The 23307-nt window shown below is 38.0% G+C and overlaps 1 protein-coding gene across 1 annotated transcript in view; it reads right to left on the bottom strand.

Annotated features, from left to right (window-relative positions):
- The window catches only part of LOC139327650 (calpain-13-like), a 91724-nt gene that overhangs the window by 59373 nt on the left and 9044 nt on the right, over positions 1-23307 (bottom strand). The window contains exons 4-7 of the mRNA XM_070957539.1: positions 20759-20831; positions 13843-13961; positions 7978-8111; positions 500-671 (exon numbers count right to left, since the gene is read on the bottom strand). Of these exons, the coding sequence (XP_070813640.1) occupies positions 500-671; positions 7978-8111; positions 13843-13961; positions 20759-20831 (498 nt within the window). The remainder of the gene's footprint in view (positions 1-499; positions 672-7977; positions 8112-13842; positions 13962-20758; positions 20832-23307) is intronic.

Here is a 23307-nt window from a genome sequence, read left to right as displayed (position 1 = left end):
CAACAAAACCCAGAAAAAAGGCACATATCAGAACTTTAATATGATCTGCAAATGTAACAAAGAGCAGTGCCAAACAAGTTTAATCTTCCACAGACGGTTGTTGACTCTGAAATCCTTACTCCCCTTGGTTCCTTTAGTCAAATTCAAAATTTTCTGTGGCTTGGATCTCCCAACTTTCTAGTATTATCTTGTGATCATATATGTTTGGTGGATCAACGTAAGTATTAGTTCATATTCTTGCTTTCTGGCATTCTTCTTAGAAATATCCAAACTGTGAACTGTTCTCCACCATGAAAGGATTGTTTGTGTCCCACATGCATCATTTCACTACAAGTATTTTTTTTTTAATTTTCCAAGACCCTTCCATCAAAACTGTACATTGTCATGGTTGTTGTTTTGATATCTAAAGGATTTTTTCTAGTAATTTTAGAGAAACTATTCTGAGAATCTCTTCTGAGCAACAGGATACCAATCTCTGTAAAGCTAACTTCTAACTTACCATTTGAGTGCTGCATGCCATGAGACAGCCTGACAAAGCAGCATTTTTCATTATTTCAAACAAAGGATCAGTAGGGCTTCTAAGATTGAATGTCAACTGGACCCCACCTGTGAGATCCATGAAAGCTTCTGAGATAAAACCAAAGTGCAACTTCTCATACGAACCACGCAATCTAGAAGAAAAGGGAAGACATTCAGGGTAGGCATTTGTAGCACCACTAGTATGTCCTGTTAAGTCAGACTAGAAATAGAAATACAGCTTTAAACTGAAATAATTTTTATATTATATTGTCATTTTTGATTTACCTACTAGGCTAGATCAGGGGTGTCAAACTCGCATTGTCACAGTGGTGTTATGTGACTTATCGGGACTTTTTCCCCCTTCGCTAAACCGGGCAGAGGTGGGGCCAACATGTGACGCATCTGGCCTGCCGGCCGCAAGTTTAACACCCCTGGGCTAGATAATCTTTTTTCTTACTTTGTCAATTAAAAGTCAGTAAATGTATTACACTGTATATTTGTTAATAGTTCATTGTTTTAGATTTATTTCATTTCTCAATTCAACACAAACAGTAAGCCTTTCCTTGATTCTAATTCATCACCTTTCTTTCCTTTTCTTTTTTTCTTCCTTCATTTTCTTCCTTCCTTCCTTCCTGTCTTTCTTTCCTTCCTTCCTTCCTTCCTTCCTTCCTTCCTTCCTTCCTTCCTTCCTTCCTTCCCATAAATGAATCAATACACATCTAGGTATCTAGCCCCAGGCATGTCCTGGAATAGGTTCAATACCTCATATGCAATTAAGAGAACTGAAGAATGTTTATGGTCATCATACAATACAGTTACCCAGAGAAAATGAGAGGCAGAGCAAGTCCATCTTGTGCTGGATATATTTTCTAAAGCTATTGTGGAGCACACTATGACAGACTCTGCAAGGTAGCCTCTCACTTTCTATTAAATTGAATGAAAAATGATCTCAAAGTTTCAGATGGTACAAGAATATTATGGTTCCATTTTTTTTTTTTTTTTTTTTTTTTTTATTGAAAAAGTTTTAAAAAACAAACATATTTTCCCCACAACCCCCCATCACCCCCCACAACCCCCCCGCCCCCTCCCCGACTTCCCAGAGCAGAACACAAGGTATTTCTATTGATCTCTAACAATAATCTAAATTGCATAACCAATCATTAAACTAACATCCCTAAAAAAAAAATTCTTAACCCCCCATATATAAAATCCCATTTCTTAAACATAATACTTCTAATGTCACTTATATAACGCTTATACAAATAAAAAAAATCATTCATAAGCTATTTGATATTTTTTGGTCTGATACTTATTTTGTATATAATCAATCCATCTTCTCCAGTCCTGTATGTACCTTTCTTGTGTGTGATCCTTCAGATATGCTGAAATTTTAGACATTTCAGCTAAATTAGTTACTTTCAGTATCCATTCACCAATAGTAGGCAAAAAGTCCTTCTTCCAGTATTGTGCTACCAACAATCTTGCTGCTGTTATCAAGTTCAAAATCAATTTAGTCTCTGCAACTGTACAGTCCGTAGTTATACCCAATAAGAACAACTGTGGAGTAAATTTCAGTCTCTTTTTAAGAATATTCTGCATCACCCACCAAATCTTTATCCAAAATGCTTTGATTTTTCTACAAGTCCACCATATATGATAATAAGTTGCATCATCACAGTCACATCTCCAACATTTAGCTTGCACATTAGAATACATACATGATAATTTTTTAGGATCTAAATGCCATCTATAAAACATTTTATAAAAGTTTTCTCTTAAATTTTGTGCTTGTGTAAACTTCACATTTCTAATCCAAATCTTTTCCCAAGTTTCCATCATTACTGGCTCTTGAAAATTTTGTGCCCATTTAATCATACAGTCTTTAACCAATTCTGTCTCAGAATCTATTTCCAATAAAGCATTATACAACCTTTTAATATGCATTTGTTTTTGATCTCTAATTTGTTTTACCAAATTCTCCTCATTTTGCACAAAGCCAGTTTTTTGATCTTCCTTCCATCTAGCTTGAAGTTGACCATACTGAAACCATGTATAAATTATACCTTCTTCTCTCAGTGTATCTAAAGATTTCAAATACATTGCCCCCCTTTCCATAATAAGAAGCTCTTTATAAGTAATCACCTCCTGTTTTTGTTCTATACTTATATTTTCTATTGCATGTCTAGGATTTGCCCATAAAGGTATCTTATAATTTAACTTATATTGATATTTTTTCCAAACCCTTAACAAAGCATTTCTTAATATATGAACCTTAAATACTTTATCCACTTTTTTGTCATATAACAAATAAGCATGCCATCCATATAACAAATCATAACCTTCTAAATTCAAAATTCTCCTCTCAGTTAAATTAAACCAATCACTGATTTGTGATAAAACCGCTGCTTCATAATATAATCTTAAATTAGGCATTTTAAGACCCCCTCTTTCACGTGTATCTTGTATAATTTTCATTTTTATTCTGGGTTTTTTCCCTGCCCAAATAAAAGTATTAACACCTTTCTGCCATTCTCTCAGATTTTCATCTTTCTTAAGCACAGGTATCATTTGGAACAGAAATAAAAATCTAGGTAAAACATTCATTTTAATTGCAGCAATTCTTCCCAATAAAGACAACTGTAATTTTTTCCAATTTTCCATATCCTTCTGTACCTTCTGCCAAAGTACCTCATAATTATTTTTGTATAATTTTGTATTTGAAGCTGCTATGTATACCCCTAGATATTTAACCTTTTTAACTATTTCAAAATCTGTTAATCTTGCTAATTTGTCTCTTTCAAGTGTAGTCATATTTTTAACTATCATCTTTGTCTTATGTGAATTAACTTTAAATCCTGATACCTTCCCATATTGATTAATTATATCCAATATGTATGGAGCCGACTCTGTAGGTTGAGATAAGGTAATAACCAAATCATCTGCAAAGGCTCTTAATCTATAATCTTGTTGTCTAATTACAATACCCTTCAGTTTTTGTGAATCACGTATCTTATTCAGTAATACCTCCAAAGTCAGAATAAATAATAATGGGGACAGAGGACACCCCTGTCTTGTTCCTTTCTCAATTTTAAAAGCCTCTGTTAAACCTCCATTAACTATGATTTGTGCATGGTTCCATTTTTTTGAATTGGTTAATTATTTATTTATTTTATTTTATCATATTTGTATACCGCCCTACTCCCGGAGGACTCAGGGCGGTGAATAGCCAAAATAAAAATACAAAAACATACAAAAGTTAAAAGCTATTAAAAATAGATTAAATAATTTGGACTCAAAAAACAAATTTAAGACATCCAATTTATGTAAAACATTTAAAACCCAATTTAAAAGGGAGAGTACAAGGAGCCTTATTTAATCCTCCCTCTAGCCCAGAAGATTGTGGGCTCCAATAGGTTGGAAATTTTCCCAGTCTTCCAAGAAGAAGGGAAAACTCAAAAGTGAAGCTGGGTTGAGATGATACATAAAGACAAGCTTCAGAAAAAGTCTTCTACAAGAAAAAGCTGTAGAAAGATTTGCTTTTGGTCTATATTTGTCAGACTCTCGAAATAACTCGAAATACTTCTAAAAACTTCCCTGTTGTTTTCTTTTCTTACAAATTTCCATCCCCAGATAAGCCTTTATACATTGTTTAATGCTGCATGCAACAACTACATAATGCATCAAATCCTGAAAGATAAAACACCACCCTTGGTTACAACCTGAAGTTAAAAACATTTTCTCTGTGGAGATCTGCCACAGATAAGTAAACAGGAAAATTAGAATAAAATTAAGCACAGCCTAAGTGTTTATTCTTTGCTCCATTTTTATTTAGCTCACATCATTGATTGTTCATCAGATAGCGGCATACCTAATACCGAAAAGCGTATTTCAAGTTTTTATTTTATTTTATTTTGAGCTTGTAGTTATTAATGCAAAAGAAAAAAAAGAGGAATCAGAGTTCATTACAATAGTAACATATGCCTTTTAATAAAAATAAGTACACAATCGTAGCTTCATCCTGAATTTTAAAAAAATGGAAATCCATGGTTTATTTTATTTAAAACTAATGTTCCCAACCTAGCATTTTCCTTTTATTTCTTCTTTAACTTGTTTCTTTTCTTGTATTTTTTAACTTTGCCTTTGTTTGCTTTCTTTATCTTTTCTTCTTTATTTTGAATGTTTGTATTAGTTTTTATTTTCTTTTTCAAAATCTTTAATAAAGATTATATATTTTTAAATGTACATAATTCTGAACATAAAAAATATAATAAAAAGATAACATATTCATATTTAATATTAAAGTATTAAAAACTAGCAACTAGAGAAAAGCAAATATAAATAGTTGGAAAAATGTATGATTCCAACTGTAAACTTGAGAAATAAAAAAATTAAACATCAATTTATAATATTTTAGACTTTGAAGAAATAGGATAGAAGAGCATTAACATATTTGAAGTCTGAAAAAGACTCCTAAAAATACCATGAATAGCCATCAAATGTATCATAAAACAAATCAATCTAGAGGTCTCACTCAAAGCAGAAATGACCGGGCTCAAATTATAAAATTTTGGGCATATTATGTGAAGACGTAGCTTTCTGGAGAAGCCTCTAATGCTGAAATAGTTGGGAGGAAAGAGCAGAGGTTGACTAGGAACAAGAGAAATGGAGCCATAGAAGCAATGGATGCACCATTAGACCTAAAGAACCAGCCTTTGTAACATTTTACAAAGTGTCACTTTAGTGACACTTAAATTTTTCTCTAGAAGTTTCACTAAAAGTTGACGGTAGCACATCATCAATTAATTTTCTCTGTGGGGGCACCTACCCTCTGGAATCAACTGCCCCCAGAGATAAGGAGAATCCAAGACCTCGGTGCCTTCCACCGTGCCCTTAAAACTTTCTTTTTTCAGCAAGCTGGGCTGGCTTAACATAATTTTTTAACATATTTTTAATTTTTTAATTGGTTTGTTATCTTAAATTGGGGCCAAATTAATATATATCCTTTTAACTGCTTTTTAATGTTTGTATTGTATGTTTTTATCTGGCTGTACACCGCCCTGAGTCCCTCGGGAGAAGGTGCGGTATATAAATTTAAAATAAAATAAAATAAAATAAAATAAAATAAAATAAAATAAAATAAAATAAAATAAAATAAAATAAAATAAAATAAAATAAAATAAAATAAAATAAAATAAAATAAATAAATAATTTAGAGTCTCTCTCTCTCTCTCTCTTTCCCCCCCCCCTCCCCTTCCCCCTCCCTCCCTCCCTCTCTAGATGACCTGTTTGGAGGGACTTTCTAAAATAACTAAAATTGTTGAAACCTTTTTAATTGCTTTCCCTGTCTTGTTTTTTTTTAAATTGTCCTTTGGGGACAGACAACTCAACTGACATTTGATTAAGGCTGTGTTCACTTAAAATGATCTGAACTGATTCTAGTTGAAACTGCACACTAGTTAGCAACAGAAAATACACACTGGTGCTGATTTATAGAAAAATGTGGTTAGAAAAAGCAAGTGTCAGATGGAATCAAAATACATGCATACATTTCCAGAAAGAAGATAATAAAAGTTCAGTAAGTGGACCTTGACTTTTGATGACTATGCAGATATATCATTGTCATTTCTTGCCTTCCTCCAGATTGTTCCTTTCCCACCATGGTCTGTTCTAAATCCTGACAATTTCCTGGAAGTTTCCAATGCAATTACTAAAAAAGTCCAACCCTTCACCCATGAAAGTTTGGTATTGATCCCAAAAATGACCCCACCAACTTTGTGACTGATTTGCATTGTACTCTATATAAATCTGCACAGGGCTGCACTGCAATTTAAGGAAGTTTAAAATCCATTTATAGAAAGTTGTTTCCCAGCCGCTGGAATTAAAAATGCATGAAAAGAAACAATAAGAAAAGTCTATCACTATTGCTTTGCTTGATTGCCAGAAAAGTTACTAGCAATGGTTGTAAATTTGCATAGATTGCCTTAGTTAGCTATTTATTTGGCTGCCCATCTCATAAAAATGACTCTGCGTGGCATACAAAAATTAGAACAAATGCTACAAGGTTTCTTGGTAAGGTTTCTTTTTTTCAGTGTTGTACCAGATTGCTTCTTGCTGCTATTAGGCATGTACAATATCTTAATAAATTATGATGCTTTCCATTTATGTTTTTTGGGGAACATACCTAATAAAAATAGCTATGGTCTAAATTCTAATTTTATTTTCAGAATTTTCTGAATGTTTTGGTGTACTTTTTCCAGTTCTTCTGACGACATATGATAAAATATTCCTTTCTTATTTTAGCATTTCCAATATTTATTGTTGAATGATTTTTTTCAACTTTGGTAATCAATCATTATATACCATCTGTATAAGATTTTGTTCCAATTTGCCTTCAAACGGTAGCTTGGAATAAACTTCATGATTTTCCCCCCATAGTTTTTCCTATTGTTCCACTGTTATTACTTCTTTAAAAGTTTTGCATTCATTTGATCATACAATTTTTATTTTGTTCTATCTCTATATCATATTTTCAATAACAATTTTAAATATGTCCTAACATTATCTTAATTCTTTATAGGTATTTCCAATTCTGACATCTTTGGACTGTGTTCAGCTTCAGGGTTTAGTCACCATTGTTTACACAACAGTTTTCCTCACGTTTCGCTGGCAACCTGGCTGGCATCTTCAGAGGCAACTTGAGTAGGGATTGATTGGGCTCCTATTTTTATAGCTAAGTGATCTGATTTTGGATTGGTCTTAAAGATTGATCAATCATATCAACAATAACAGAACTCACTAACCCTGTGAGAGACTAACAGAGCTGGGGCCATTTTCAGGGGGATGCTGTTGCACAGAGCAGGCACTGCCACCAAAAAGACATGACTCCGGGAACAAACCAATAGTAAGGATTCAGAACATATTGTACTTTCTCTGCTAGATTTGATAGGGTGAATTTTGCAACCTTCTGATAAGCAAAGTCAACAGGGAAGCCAAATTCACTTAATAACCGTGTTACTAACTGAACAACTACAGTGATTCACTTAACAATTGTGACAAGGCAAGTTATAAAATGGAGCAAAATTCACTTAACTGTCTCGCTTGGCAACATAAATTTTGGGCTCAATTGTGGTCATAAGTCAAGGACTACCTGTAAGCATATGAGTTTTAAATGAAACAGGAAGGTAACTCCCCCCCCCCATTGGTGGCCTCATGATATTTTTTATGCAGAATCTGTTAAAGATATCTATACATTGAAACCTGAGTAGGTGATTGTACTAGTAAATGACTATGAACAAAGACATATATATGTATCTATCTTTTGAATAAGAATGATCTCTTGGCAATATGTTTGTTACATACAAATCATGGAATTACTGTCTGCAGTCCTGGCTAAGCAGACTACAGCAGTGAGACATGTAAGCAAAACTTGAAATAGAAGCAGCTTTTGGAAATATTTACTTGGCATAAGCTTTCTCAAGCAGAGGTGGCCAGAATTCATTGTTGCTCCTGGGATGAACTGATAAGTAACTTCCCTCAATGAAAGGCAGTCGGTCGTCTATCACCACATCAACCCAGTTTCCAAAATACCAGAACTACAAAACAAAAGAAAGAAATGTAATTTTAGATAAACAGGGTTTTTTATGATAGCACATCATAAAATGAATTTTTTAAAATAATTATTACTAAAGTTCTTTCCTATTCTTTGGAAGTCAAGGGGGTGCTCAGGGAAGTGTCCTTTCATTATAAATCCATAAGAATCTTTTGAGTTAGACCCGATTCAGAGAAAATGCGTGTTTCATGATTGAGTGGAGGCTATTTTTTTTAAAAAAAAGTATATATGCAAAATGAAAGAAAGAAAGACCATAAAGAGACAGTGAGAAAAAGAAGTACCCTTCTCTAAATTTATACATGTCTCTTAATAAAACAAAGTTAATTTTATATGTATATCCATATCTAGTTATACAATTGAATTAATAACATTTAAATCTGTCTAATTTGGAAACAAATGGGGAATTAAACATATAAACTACTTTTCTTACCTTCTAATTGGTAAAATAGGTTTGGAAGGAAATTGCTGGAATATAAGGAATTAAGTTCTTCAGACCATTACATAGTTTTCTGAGAATAATTACCATTCAAATTTGTATCATTTAATGTTATACTGTACAAGTATACTGAGAGCATATGCATCAAGACAAATTCCTTGTGTGTCCAATCACACTTGGCCAATAAAAAATTCTAATTCTAATTCTAAGAACACTGCATCCATTGCAATTGTCTTCATGTTAATTTCCAAATTACTGGAAAATAATAATGATCATCTACAACCAATGAATTTTCCAAAACAAAATTAATGTTTTCAGTGAATTAAGGCTTTCATCTGGATTTCCCCAGTCTAACATCTTAACCAGCAGTGTGGCTTTAACAATTTCCCACAGCCAGGTAGGAAATACTAGCCTTGGCCCTGAATAATTTCATAGATTAATAAAGTATTATAATGAGACTTGCAGTATTAGACTACAAATTGTAGTCCTGTTTTTAACAACAAACATCCAGATGTTTTAAGGACACTATCAATGACAACATAAAATCCTAAATTGATTCTGTTTTTACATCCTCCAGCAAGAAATATTCAAAGATATATTGCATCTGAATCTATAGTTATGATCATAACTGAATCCGTCTAATCCCATTTTAAAGTTCCTATACTTAACTCCACATTTATGACAGCCAATTCTATAAGGTAATTACACTGTGACCAATGAATTGGGGTGTTTCAATCTATCTTGAATCAAATAAAATTGTTTCACTGGATGACCCAGACTCTATAACGCTACTCTAGTTAAAGTATTATCTTCACTTTTCTTCACATACACACAAAAAACCCAACTTTGAACTAACTTTGTCTTTTCTCTAAATCATCATTAACAACAAAAAAGAACCTTTTCTTCTTTTTACAGAGTGAAAGTTTTTATTTTTATGATCCATCTATATAATTTTTCAATAATCAATTTTTCAATTTCAATTAAACTATAATTATATGAGATTATACCATAATCTCACAAAGTAGGCATTTTATGTATTATAAAATAGAGAGATTGAATACTGGAGGACAGTTAACTAAAACTCCTGCATCTAAGGATGGTCTTGTCAGAAGGGCCTACACCCCTTCTCAAACAACTTCCTTTCAGAAAGCAGTAAATCACTTATTTAAATATAAAAATGGAGGGATATTGTATAGTAGAATGATGTGTATGGGTATTTATTGTAGAATTATTGTGTGACTCATTGATTAAAACAGTCTAAGAGATAAACTGCTTTTTCAAACAGCCTAGCTAACAAAGATAGTGTGTGAAATTAATTGCATTTTTTAAAAAAAACAAAAAACCTTCATTCTCCACAAGCATTATATTTTCAACAACTATTGATTAAGCATGAATTGCTTGGTTCTTTTTGCCAAATCATAAAGTGGACTTTGTCGATGTGGAATTGGGATTGTAGAAAAAACTCAGGAGCATAGAAGAGTTCAGAGGTGAACAAATGTCTTAAATATATTTATTCGTATAATAAAGCATATTAACTATGTACAAAAGGCTGTCTCAGTATTCATTATAGGATAGGGGGCACACAGTGTGTGTGACTACCCTGATCAGAGATCAAGTCTCATGAGGAACAAACTCATGAAGAGAGAGAGAGAGAGAGAGAGAGAGAGAGAAGGAGAGGGAGGGAGGGAGGGAGAGAGAGAGAGAGAGAGAGAGAGACAGACAGACAGACAGAGACAGAGAGACAGAGACACAGAGACAGAGACAGAGACAGAGACAGAGACAGAGACAGGGACAGAGACAGAGACAGAGACAGGGACAGAGACAGAGACAGAGACAGACAGAGGTGGAAAAGGTTGGAGGGGGTTTTATACTCAGGGTAAGCCCCTCCTTTCCACATAGAGGTGGAGACACTCTCTGCCTCCACTGGTGTCTATATGGCACATGTGCCAATGGCTTGCAAATACTTGACAGTCGACAATGAAATTCAATAGTTAAAAGCTATTATTTTACCTATGAATGAAAGGGATTCTGCTGGCCACTTAAGCAGCTGGAGGGCACAGGTGTTCATCTATCAAGTACAGCTGATGAATTGTTTCAAGAAAGGAGTAAAGGAAATCTTCACTACGAACAAACCAAAGAATCCATTTCTGCCATCATTAGCAGCCTAATGGAGTGTGTCATGACTTTGCTAGCTCTATGGGACAAATCTCCATAGCTGTAAAACAAAGACATAAACTGAAGTATTAGGGATCAACTTCAGCATTGAATGGTTGCTTAGATGGGGGGCTTTGAAAGATCCAAGGGAGAACAGAATGAAGCCCTTGAAAAGTCACATCTTTGGAAGGTCATAAAGCAACATGAAGGGGATGCTTTTGCCATACTGTCATTTAATAAGTAATAATCAAGTAAAAATAGTCCTAAAGGTTTTATGTGAATATGGAATTAAAAGCACTATGCATGAAAGCAAATAATGTTTATTGCATGGCTCGACATTGAATAAGGTGTAAGTCAAGGAAGTGGGATGTATTTATGAATCGATGTATGGGGAAGGCTTGTGATGATATTAGAAGAGTTTAAGTTGAGGATGTGACTGCATGTGTACTTTTGTGTGCAGATGATGTGTGTTGTTGATTGAGAATACAAATTATCTGTAACAAACTTTAGCTTGCATAATGGTCTGAAAATTAGTTTATCGAAATACAAAGTAGCTGCCTTTGATGGGGAAATGGAGCAAATTGCTGCAAGTTATACATAAATGGTAAAGACTAGTGAAAGTAGATTTTATACACTGGAATACAATGTTTAATAAAGATTAGGAAATGGTGGAGAACTTTTTAAGAATACAAATGCTGGTAGAAAAGTAATATAGTTGTGTGCTGAGATAGCAAGGAACACTTTTTGTTGTTGCTGTTGAAAGAAGAGAAAATACATGTAATGGTGTGCTTCTGCCCAATTTGTTATATGAGAGTGCAAGTTTAAGTAGATAGAAAAAAACCATAATTTGTTTTGAATTATGAAGTTGAATGCAGTGGGAATGGAGTACTTACTGTAAGTAGTGTGTGGTAAAAGAAGACGAGATGGGTTCAAGAATGAATGGGTGCTAAATGAATGTGGACAATACAGTCACTTATCACTATGTAAGAAATGTGTTAAGATGCATTGGAGAGGCATACAGAGAGAATGAATGAGGAGTGAATTGCAAAACAAATATATGAAGAGTGAATGGATTGGGAGAAGAGGAATACTTAGAAAGTTATGGATGGGAAAGAACTGATGAGTTACTGAAAAAGAGAATTGTGAGACGCTTAGAAAATAAAAGGCAAAATATAAATGGTGTATGGAAACAGTGGAAGCAAGGATGGTTTAAAAGGATAAAAAAGTATCAAGGTATAATAAATAGGGTTGGCATAGTTTTAGCTGTTATATTTTTCTTCTTTTGTCTTATCGCATGTTTTTTAATTCCTTTGGTTTAGTGTTTCTTGTATCTTCTGTGCACTCAGTATAACATTACTTACCCTGAAAGAAAATAGTATCCCGGGGATGCATATAACAAAGGTAGATAGGTAAGTAGATCTCTCTTTTTAAAAAAAAAGAAGAAGAAAAAGAGCATTCTTCACAAAGTTGCACAAAAACTAATTAGCAAGTTACATTGTGTTACCTGCAACTTTGAAGAGATAATATTAAAATATTACAGTCAAGATCTTTTGATTCAGAGGAGTAAGGTCAGGAGTTGCTTTTCTTTGCTTCAATTTGATGTTGCAGGAAGAAATATAGATCCAGGTGTATTGAGCTGCTGATAAGGGGGCAGTAAAAAATGGCTTCAAATAGCATTTATAGATTCTGCTTCTTAATAAAAATAGGTTGCTTCCAACGAAGTGCCGGCCAGGAAACACTTCCTAGCAGAGTATTTTGTATCTATATTGGAATCAGCATTACAAAGCAAGCCATATATAATATTCAGAACTAAATATAATATGTGGAATTGATTATCGTAGAGAATCTGACATGACTTATTCTATTGCATGCTGAATAGTATTTATACACTACAGTGGCTAAAAACAATTGTAGTGAATACTTCAGCTATTCTGAAAAAAACCTTCATTTGATATAAGTATACAACTTAACTTAATACTCTGGCCACCTAATGAGAAGGAAGGACTCACTGGAGAAGAGCCTAATGCTGGGAAAGATTGAGGGCAAAAGAAGAAGGGGACGACAGAGAATGAGGTGGCTGGATGGAGTCACTGAAGCAGTAGGTGTGAGTTTAAATGGACTCCAGAGGATGGTAGAGGACAGGAAAGCCTGGAGGAACATTGTCCGTGAGGTTGCGATGGGTCAGACACGACTTCGCAACTAACAACAACAACAATACTCTGGTCCAGAATGCAGCCACGTGGGTGGTGATGGGGGCGACTCGACGCTCCCATGTAACACCTCTCCTGCGCAAGCTGCACTGGCTCCCAGTGGTCTTCCGGGTGTGCTTCAAGGTATTGGTTACCACCTTTAGAGCCCTCCATGGCTTAGGGCCCAGGTATTTACGAGACCGCCTTCTGCCGCCAGTAGCCTCCCACCGACCAGTACGCTCCCACAGAGAGGGGCTCCTGAGGGTTCTATTGGCCAAACAATGTCAGCTGGCGGCCCCCAGGGGGAGAGCCTTCTCTGTGGGGGCACCGACCCTCTGGAACAAGCTGCCCCCGGAGATAAGGCGGATCCCGGATCTGCGCACTTTCCGCCATGCCTTAAAGGCGTTTTTGTTTCATCAAGCTGGGCTGACCTGACCATATTTTTTAAATTGTTTTAATTTTAAATTGCTAAATTATGGGTTCTTTTAATATGGGGGTGTTTTAACTGTGGGCCAAATTAATTTAATTGGTTTTTAATATTGTTTTAATTTTTGTATTTTCTGTATTTTATCTGCTGGCTGTTCACCACCCCGAGTCCTTCGGGAGAAGGGTGGTATACAAAATAAATTAATAATAATAATAATAATAATAATAATAATAATAATAATAATAATAACAACAACAACAACAACAACAACAACAACAACAACAACAAAACAAAAACAACAACAACAACAATACAACTTAACATTTTTCTATATGAATCTTTTTACACATCTTAATTAATATACTGATAATTGTGCTTATTTTGTTGTTATACTTGCATTTAAAGATCTTTTGATCCTTAATAATTCTAACAAGAAATATGTGTTGGCTTCCAAGCTCTAGGTTTTAGAAAAGTTGAAAAAGATACTGCAACATTTTGCATTACATACCTGAAAATGAAAGATCCCTGCATAAGTGTGATCAAATCCTTGGTCTTTAGGAATCACATTTTTCAGGAACTGTTGTTGTTGGGTCAAAGCACCCAGAGCTGCTAAAACCCAACAGTCACCTTAAAGAAAGGAATGATAAATTACAAAAGTTCTAATACTCAACTTCCTCTCTAAAATTCACAAGAACCTGGCTATTAGACCCATGGCCTATCAAACCTGATAGGTCATGGGTCTTCAGGTTTGTAGAATATTGATTTTTCCAACATGTCTGGGAAATCAGAAAGAGAGTCATTCATTCTCTCCTTACAAAGCATGTGCTCTCCAGTGTGATATGGTTCTTTTCTATGGCTCATAAAAAATTGCCTTATATTTGCCCAATTCTAACAATTAGGTATTATTTACTGAATGGGATTTTCCCAAAAAGTTTCTCTCTGGTTTGGAGGTGTTGGTGTGGTGAGACCATAAACTCAACCCCAGTTATTCTGTAGGCCCTTGAATTTATTTATTGAAGTTATTCCTTTTATTCTTACTGAAAAACAATTCTTGGTTGCTCTGCAATTATTTTGTAAATGGATGCATTTTAAGTTTTTAACTGATATCCCTGTATTCTTGATTGAACATCTATAAATTGTTGTGGAATATTTCACTGGTTACCATTTAGAGTAAGTGCATTATCTTGTCTGATGAATGTCATATCTGAGTCAATCCATTGACCCTGGTTCCATCAGGACCATGGTTGGGAGGGGCAGATACGGCGGGAGCAGGGGACCATATCATGTTAGGGGGGCACGCACCCACTGTCTTCAAGTGGTGGCATGCCTCAGCCCCCAAGGCTCATCTCGTTTCCGGGGTTGTCCAGAGCTTCAGAGCCCAGGCCTTAGGCTGATGCTTTGCAACACCACGTCCGTGGTTAATAAGGCCTCCCTCATTTGCGAGTTAATTCAGGAGGGGGGAGCGGACCTGGTGGGTATTACAGAGACCTGGCTGGGCCAAGAGAGGGGGTCCCCCTCGTAGAAATGTGCCCACCAGGTTTCCGAGCATTTCATCAGCCGAGGGCCCAGGGCGGGGGGGGGGGGTGGCGGTTGTCATTAAGGAAAATCTTGATCCGAGGGAGACCACTGTACCACAGATAGCTGGATGTGAGTCTCTCCTGGTGAAGTGGGACCATGGGATGCAGATGGGCCTGCTGATCACGTACCTGGCTCCCTGCCACGTGACAGCAGCCCTGCCCGAGCTTCTCAACGTTATTGCCGGAGTGGCGGTTGATACCCCCAGACTGGTGGTCATGGGGGATTTCAGCCTGCCGTCGGCCGGTGAGGTGTCTGAGGTGGCCCGGGAGTTCATGGCTTCCATGACGGCCTTGGACCTGACACAACTAATTCATGGCCCTACTCACATGGGAGGACACACTCTGGACTTAGTTTTTGTCTCTGGTCAGTGGTTGAATGGCCAGGTTATGGGGGATATAGCTATTGAGCCTCTGTCATTGTTGGACCATTCTCTCTTGAGGCTGGACTTTCTAATCGCTGCACCCCACCGCAGGGAGGTGGAACCGATTAGGTGGTTCCGCCCCAGGCGCCTGATGGATCCGGAGAGATTCCAGAGGGAGCTTGGGCCATTTTCTGAGGCTTTGGTTCACGACTTGACTGAAGATCTGGTGGCCGCCTGGGATAGGACGGCCGCCGGGGCTTTGGATCGTGTCGTGCCTTTGCGGCCTCTGGTCCGGCGTCACACCTGCCCAGCTCCCTGGTTCACCAAGGAGCTGAGGGGGATGAAACGCCGGAAAAGACGCCTAGAGAGTGGTTGGAGGGCCAGACCGAACACTAATTAGGTCTCATATTAAGACCTATTTAGTGGCGATAAAAGCGACAAAGTGTGATTACTTCTCCGCTCTTATTGCATCGGCAGATAACCGCCCAGCCGCCTTGTTTAGAGTGACCCGCTCCCTCCTCCATCAGGGAGCGTGGGAGGACCCCTTGCAAGGGCAGGCTGAGGATTTTGCACAGTATCTGCACGATAAAATCACTCAGATTCGGGAAGGCTTGGACTCTGACTGGGTAGATTCCGGCAGGGTGGCTGAAGCGGGTCTTGAGAATGTTATCTAGGACGAGTTTGATCCTGTGACTCCTGAGGATGTGGACAGGATTCTGGGGAGGTTAAACACAACCACATGTTTACTGGACCCATGTTCCTCCTGGCTGGTATTGGCTACTGGGGAGGTTACACGAGGCTGGCTCCAGAGGATTATAAATGCTTCTTTAGGGGAGGGTTTCCTGCCACCTGCTTTGAAAGAGGCGGTGGTGAGGCCCCTCCTTAAGAAGCCTTCTCTGGATCCGGCTGTTATGGCTAACTACCGTCCTGTCTCCAACCTTCGCTTTATTGCAAAGGTTGTTGAGAGTGTGGTTGCACAACAGCTCCCGCAGTACCTGGATGAAACCGTCTATCTAGACCCGTGCCAGTCCGGCTTCAGGCCTGGGTACAGCACGGAAACGGCATTAGTCGCGTTGTTTGATGATCTCTGGAGGGCTCGGGACAGGGGTTGCTCCTCTGTTCTGGTCCTATTAGATCTCTCAGCGGCTTTTGATACCATCGACCATGGTATTATGCTGCACCGGCTGGAGGGGTTGGGGGTGGGAGGCACCATGTTGCAGTGGTTCTCCTCCTATCTCTCCGATCGGTCGCAGTCTGTGTTGGCAGGGGGGCAGAGGTCGACCTTGAGGCGCCTTGTTTGTGGGGTGCCACAAGGGTTAGTCCTCTCGCCACTCCTGTTCAACATTTATGTGAAGCCGCTGGGTGAGATCATCCATGGATTTCAGGTGCGATGCCATCTGTACGCTGATTACACTCAGCTGTACATCTCCACCCCAAACCACCCCAACGATGCCCTTGAAGTGATGTCCCAGTGTCTGGAGGCTGTGCGGGTCTGGATGGGGAGGAACAGGCTTCGACTCAACCCTTCCAAGACCGAGTGGCTGTGGATGCCGGCATCCCGATATAGCCAGCTGATGCCATCACTGGCTATTGGGGGCGAATCATTGACCCCCACAGAGGGGGCTCGCAACTTGGGCGTCCACCTGGACACACGGCTGTCTTTAGAAGAGCATATGATGGCTGTGGCCAGGGGGGCTTTTTATCAGGTTCGCCTGATATGCTAGTTGCGCCCCTTTCTGAGTCGGGATTCCTTATGCACAGTCACTCATGCTCTCGTCACTTCTCGCCTGGACTACGCTAATGCTCTCTAATGGGGCTCCCCTTGAGGAGCACCCGGAGGCTCCAACTGGTCCAGAATGGGGCCGCGCGGGTGATTATGGGAGTGACATGGCGCTCCCATATAACACCTCTCCTGCGCGAGCTGCACTGGCTCCCGGTGGTCTTCCGGGTGCGCTTCAAGGTGTTGGTTCTCACCTTTAAAGCGCTCCATGGCTTAGGGCCAGGGTATTTACAAGACTGCCTGCTGCTACCGATAACCTCCCACCGGCCAATACGCTCTCACAGAGAGGGCCTCCTCAGGGTGCCGTCGGTCAAGCAATGTCGGCTGGCGGCCCCCAGGGGGAGGGCCTTCTCTGTGGGAGCACCTGCCCTCTGGAACGAGCTACCTCCCGGAATACGGCTGATTCCAGATCTCCGCACTTTCCGTAAGGCCCTGAAGACGTTTTTATTTCAGCAAGCCGGCCTGGCCTGAATAGGTTTTAAGGGTTTTTAATTGTATTGCTAGGGGTTTTAAATTGGGGTGGCCGTTTAATTTAATTTATTCTTAATTATTTTAACTTTTATATTGCATGTTATTTTAATTCTCGGCTGTTCACCGCCCTGAGTCCCTTCGGGGAGAAGGGCGGGATATAATTTAATAAATAAATAAATAAATAAATAAATAAATAAATAAATAAATAAATCCTTTCAAATTATTTTTTCCCAAATATTTTATCACATGATTGTATATTCAAGTATTTTTCCTAGATATGTGTTTTCAGAGGATAGGAAAAGTATAATTTTCAATGTTACAAATTAGAATTTACACACACACATGGAGAGGGAGGGAGGGGGAGAGAGAGAGGGAGAGAGGGAGAGAGGGAGAGAGGGAGAGAGTATATTTTCTCTATTCTGGTATATTCTGCTTATTTTCTAGTTTGGCTCTTTGAATTCTCATTTGATTTACTTCCAGGATCCAAGCTATTGTTCCTTCCATTGTTTTTGTTTGTCACACATACTTTTTCTCCCCCCCCCCCACTTCAGCTGCTAATATGCCTTGCATATCCAGGTCATCTTTCATGAAGACAATTTTCTTGTTTTCCTTGCTGTTGTTTGCTTTTCATTTACTCTATCCTTGGTCCACTGGAGGAAGGGTGTCATTTATCACTCTGAGTACATGAGCTCTTCATTTCTGTCGAAGGCATTATTGCTTTAGCCTGCTGTTTGCCACTTGAAATGCTTTTAATTTGAAACAGATGTGCTGTATATTTAGCTTTATCAAATATATTTAGATGCATAATATGCCATATACTGTATGCATTATATATAATTATATATGAGATAATAATGTTAGGATACCAGTTAATTTTCTAATGTGAGGACCTAATTGTATAACTAGAGATTACTGAGGGCTCCAGGTCCTCCTTCCTTGATTGAAGAGAAAGGCTCATGTCTTAGGAGACCAGACACCCCAAGTAAAACTAAATGTCTGGTGTATCCTTATCATATATATTCTCCAATGAACTATAAACAATGCATACCAAATCACCTTTTGAAGGGTCTTCATACTCTCAATTTGATCTGTGTTGACAGGGTCACCTGAATAGTGCAAATGGATGTGGAGCCTTCTTGGAACTGTTGAAAGGACTGTGTTGTAGACTGGAGATAGATGATATTGTATCCCTCTCCCTCTGTTGAGATGGCCCCTTTAGCAATAGCAATAGCACTTAGACTTATATACTGCTTTTTGGTGCTTTACAGCCCTCTCTAAGCGGTTTACAGAGTCAGCCTATTGCCCCCAATAATCTGGGCCCTCATTTTACCCACCTCGGAAGGATGGAAGGCTGAGTCAACCTTGAGCCTGGTGAGTTTTGAACTGCTGAACTGCAGCTAGCAGTCAGCTGAAGTAGCCTGCAGTGCTGCACTCTAACCACCTGTGCCACTTCGGCTTTGACCCCTCTTTCAAACCAGCAGTCCCCTCTGTCCAAAATGTGGACTTTGCTCTCTTCAAAAAGAGTGGCCTTTGTCCTTTAAATGCAGATGGACTGCTGAATCTTGTCCTGATGGGTTTGTTCTAGGGATGAAATCTATTTACCTTCCCTACCGGTTCAGATGTGCATGCGCCACGCATGCGTGCAAACCCTCTGCGCATGTGCAAAACCTTCTGCGCAGGCGCAGAGGGTAAAAAACAGATTGCTACCTGGTTATAACCAGGAAGTAACGACGACCGGGTGGGTGGGCGGAGCCTCACACTGCCGTCGCTACCGGTTCTCTGAACCACCCGCCATCGCTACCGGTTCGGCCAAACCAGTCTGAACCGGTAGCATTTCACCCCTGGTTTGTTCTCTTATGTTGTGCCAGGCTTTTATGAAGTGGTTGTTTTGTTTCCCCAATGTATAGATCTGCACATGGCTCAGATTCATTACTATATTGTGGTAACTTTATTCCCTTATCCCAACCCACTGCTGTCAGTTCTCCACAAGCCTGTTCTTAACACGTTTTCTTTCACCCATATCCTATTCATTTTTTTCTTCACTTGTCATTTGCCTTGCTTCTTTGCACTGTCTTGCTTTATCAGCCAAACCATCTTTCTTCTCTTTAAACCTCTCCTAATCAAACCTTAATTTTCTTTTTTTCCAAAACACATCCGTCACACATCATCAGTTTCCTATTTGGAACTACGCTTTCTCCGCTACCAGTTAATACTCCATCAGCTTTTCTTTTCACTTATCAAACTCTAGCACCTGTTTTCTGCTGTTTTGTATTTATTACAAAGCTGATGGATGAAATTCGGAGCATAAAATTAAATGTATGCTTAAATCTCCCTCTGAAATCAGTAGGCTTCAGACAGCTTAACTTTGGTGAGATTGCTTCCTGGACCAAATTCTGTTCTCTTCCACTTAACACCATGTCAGGCAATAATCAATACAGTCCTGTTCAAAAGACAGGGTAGGTATCAAAACACAAGTAAGATAGGCTAGAAGAGGACCGTAAAATAAATTTTTAAAAATGGAGAAAATAGACAGCGGATAGAGATTTTCCCCCTTATCTCAAAATGGTAGAATGCAGGTTTTGTCATGAACCTAAAGAAGGGGTTAGGGGTAGGTGAAGGAGCACTTTCTACAATGCAAAGTGAAATGATTGAATATGCTGTGATAATATATGGCATGTGACTCTCAGTCTGGATTATACAAATTAATAGAGAAGATTATCAATGTCTTCTATTCATCATGGTTACATCCTACGTCCATTATCAAAGATATTATACCTCTTTATACGAATTGCTGGAAGCCATGAATTGCCAGTTGTAAGCAATCAGATCAACATGTGAAAGGTTCAAGTTGGCTACTTTATTGTATTCTACCTATAGTACAAGAATCTACTCAGACAGTTCGCCCTCCCTTGCAAACAAACAGATAAAGTTCCATGGAATCAGAAGGGGGGGGGAGGGAGTCAGTCCTAGGTCTATTGCAGCTGTGCAGCAACTCAAGGCTAATACCCTATTTGATCCCTCCTCCTTGCCTGGCTGGTAATTTCCCAACACAAATTCTTCTATGGCATTATTGTTTTATGTCCTATTTCTCGTAGGAATAGCTTTGACCATTAGGAGAACATATTATGCATACACAAGATCCACTGAAACACTTTAATGAAGAAAGAGTAGAACCAAGGAACCAGTCATATTTCCAGACCCATACTCTTACTACTTAAATATTCAATGCCTTACCTATTTTTTGTCCTTGAAGAATATCAAATCTGCTTATTCCATCCACAAATAAACATGGATTTCTGACCAGTGCCTTCGATGGAAAGTGAAAAACAATATTCATTAATCCTTGATTAATGAATTATTTAATGAATTATTATTACCAATAGCACTAATTTAAATAATTATTTATCCTAGCTATCGCCAGCACTTCAATATAAATAAAAAAAAAAAAAGAGAAATCCTGTGGGTCCTGGTTAAGAGACTTGGGGAAGTAGAAGACATATATTCAATTGGAAGTGATTTTCATACTGTACCTATATGTTCATCTTGAAAATCTGAAGACCTGAGATCTAGAATGGTATATGCATACTCTCATCATCTGTGCAGACTGCTTTGAAACTAGACATGCATTTGGAAACTATGGCTGCCAGTGAGAGGTATACACCAAAGAAATAATTTAGAAGAAGTGTGTTTCTTGCTACAAAAACTTCCAACTTCTTCTACCAATATATAATCCAGTTTAATGAATTATACTACAAGAGAGAGATTTAGAATGTACTTCATTCTATTTGAAGATATTGCATTACATCAAAAATGGAGCACTCAGTGTGTTTTAGCAACTTTGTTTACTGGACTTGAAAGAAACTGCTGGAGTTATCCAGCTGAGCCTTGTTACCTACGGCAAGAAATTATTTATCTAGACATCCGTTGTTAGTCTCACTGCTTTTTATTTCTTAAAAAAAACCCAGATATCTGCAAAAACCTCAGTGATTACTCTTTTACATCTTTCCTAGTCAATTTAATTAACTGTCAGGGACTCCTCAAGGGTAGTATTCGCACCCCCACCTTCCTTGGAAAGCTACACGTTTATATTGCTCTAACTTAAAGGAAAGATTCTGAGTTGTATGCCACCCAGTAAGGTCCAGTTGCCTCTTGAAAAAGCACCTTTGTGATATCCATTCAACAATCCTCTATTTCAGGTTGTTTTTTTGGAAAATATTCATAACTATGTTTAATTAATGAAGTAGAAATATAAATATGCATGTTTAGAAACATTTTCTCCTTGCTCCATCCAATCTTTGTCCTGATCCTCCTTTTCTGGAGTGCAGTCCAAAAAAGGATATCCCTCAGAACATAAAGCTATTTACCTCCAAGCATCAATGCATCATCTCCATCACTATCAATCAATAGAATTAGGAAGCTGGACTATTCAATTATATTTCTCTTTTGCTGTATGTAATAAAATTTGACATTTTTTTTAATGGCATTACTGGGCTTTTTTGGCTACATACTCAATATCCCAAAGTAAAAATTGCATTCCCTCAGCTCAAGAAGAAGTGGAGTAAAATTTCCTGACTGTGACTCCTTCATTAAAGTCATGTCACTACTTATTTATCTGAATAAATTCCATGTGGATTTTGAATTGTAATTGATGGCTGAGAAGAAGAAGCAACAGCCTGTGATGTTAGTATTTGCACCAATTCAGTTTCTCCAGCAGGAGACCTTTTCAAAAAAGGGCATGACTCATTACCCTGAGGTCAGTTTTATTTTCTCAGGGCAGAATTCAGTCTTCTTTAGAAAACTTGTCAGAAAATCCCTTGTGATTTTATTAACCTTTTCTATGGTGGATAGTACATTAAGCTTTATTTTCCTAGATTGTGCTACTCTAGTGGACTGTAAAAGGAGGAGAAAGAGACAGGGAGAGAGATTTAGACAATTGAGAAATCGGAAGTTGCTATGGATAGTGCTTATGAAGGATACTTTTGTATAAGATACTATGAAAGAGACCAAAAAAAGCATATTCCTTCTTCCCTTTTTCTGACAATCCATCATCCATAAGCTATTGCAAAAGAAGACAAATCCCACCCACTTTATTATTCATTCATTCATTTATTATTTTTTTCTATTTTTGTGGCCACTCATTTCAAAAATGCAACTCAGGACAAGTTTACAACATGTTAAAACACTTTTAAAACTCCATATTAATAGGCACTTTTTAAAAACAACAATGGTCATGAAAGATCAATCCAAATCAAACAGTTAACAGAAACTTATCAACTTATCTAAACTTCTGATCTTCAGACTGAAGCCCAGTCATGAAAGATGAATGAAACATATGAATAGTTGAGGTTCAAACAGGGAAGCTAATTGATGGAAGATTTTGATAGCAGATACAGTACACCATGGGGGGGGGTGTTACCCTGATTAAGGGGCTGGGCCACTTAAAATGTTTCTAAAAATAGATGAAATAAAAATCAATAATATCATTTAACTTAATTTAGCTAGAAGACTATTATATTTTAACACACATTTATAGGAATCCCCATCCAGCATTTTATGTGAATTTCAGGTTTAAAATAAATTAAGAGTTAATTTAGCTGGCATAAAACCACTGGCATAAGACCAGTGGTCTTCCGGGTGCACTTCAAGGTTCTGGTTACCACCTTTAGAGCGTTCCATGGCTCAGGACCAGAGTACTTACGAGACCGCCTTCTGCCACCAGTAGCCTCTCACCGACCAGTTCGCTCCCACAGAGAGGGGCTCCTCAGGGTGCCATCAGCCAAACA

This window comes from Pituophis catenifer, unplaced genomic scaffold (assembly GCF_029215685.1).
Source record: "Pituophis catenifer annectens isolate HBS135680 unplaced genomic scaffold, rPitCat1.0.hap2 SCAF_1, whole genome shotgun sequence".
Taxonomy (NCBI): domain Eukaryota; kingdom Metazoa; phylum Chordata; class Lepidosauria; order Squamata; family Colubridae; genus Pituophis; species Pituophis catenifer.
The sequence above is the reverse complement of the archived record's forward strand: the minus strand, read 5'-3'. Positions and strand labels throughout refer to the sequence as shown.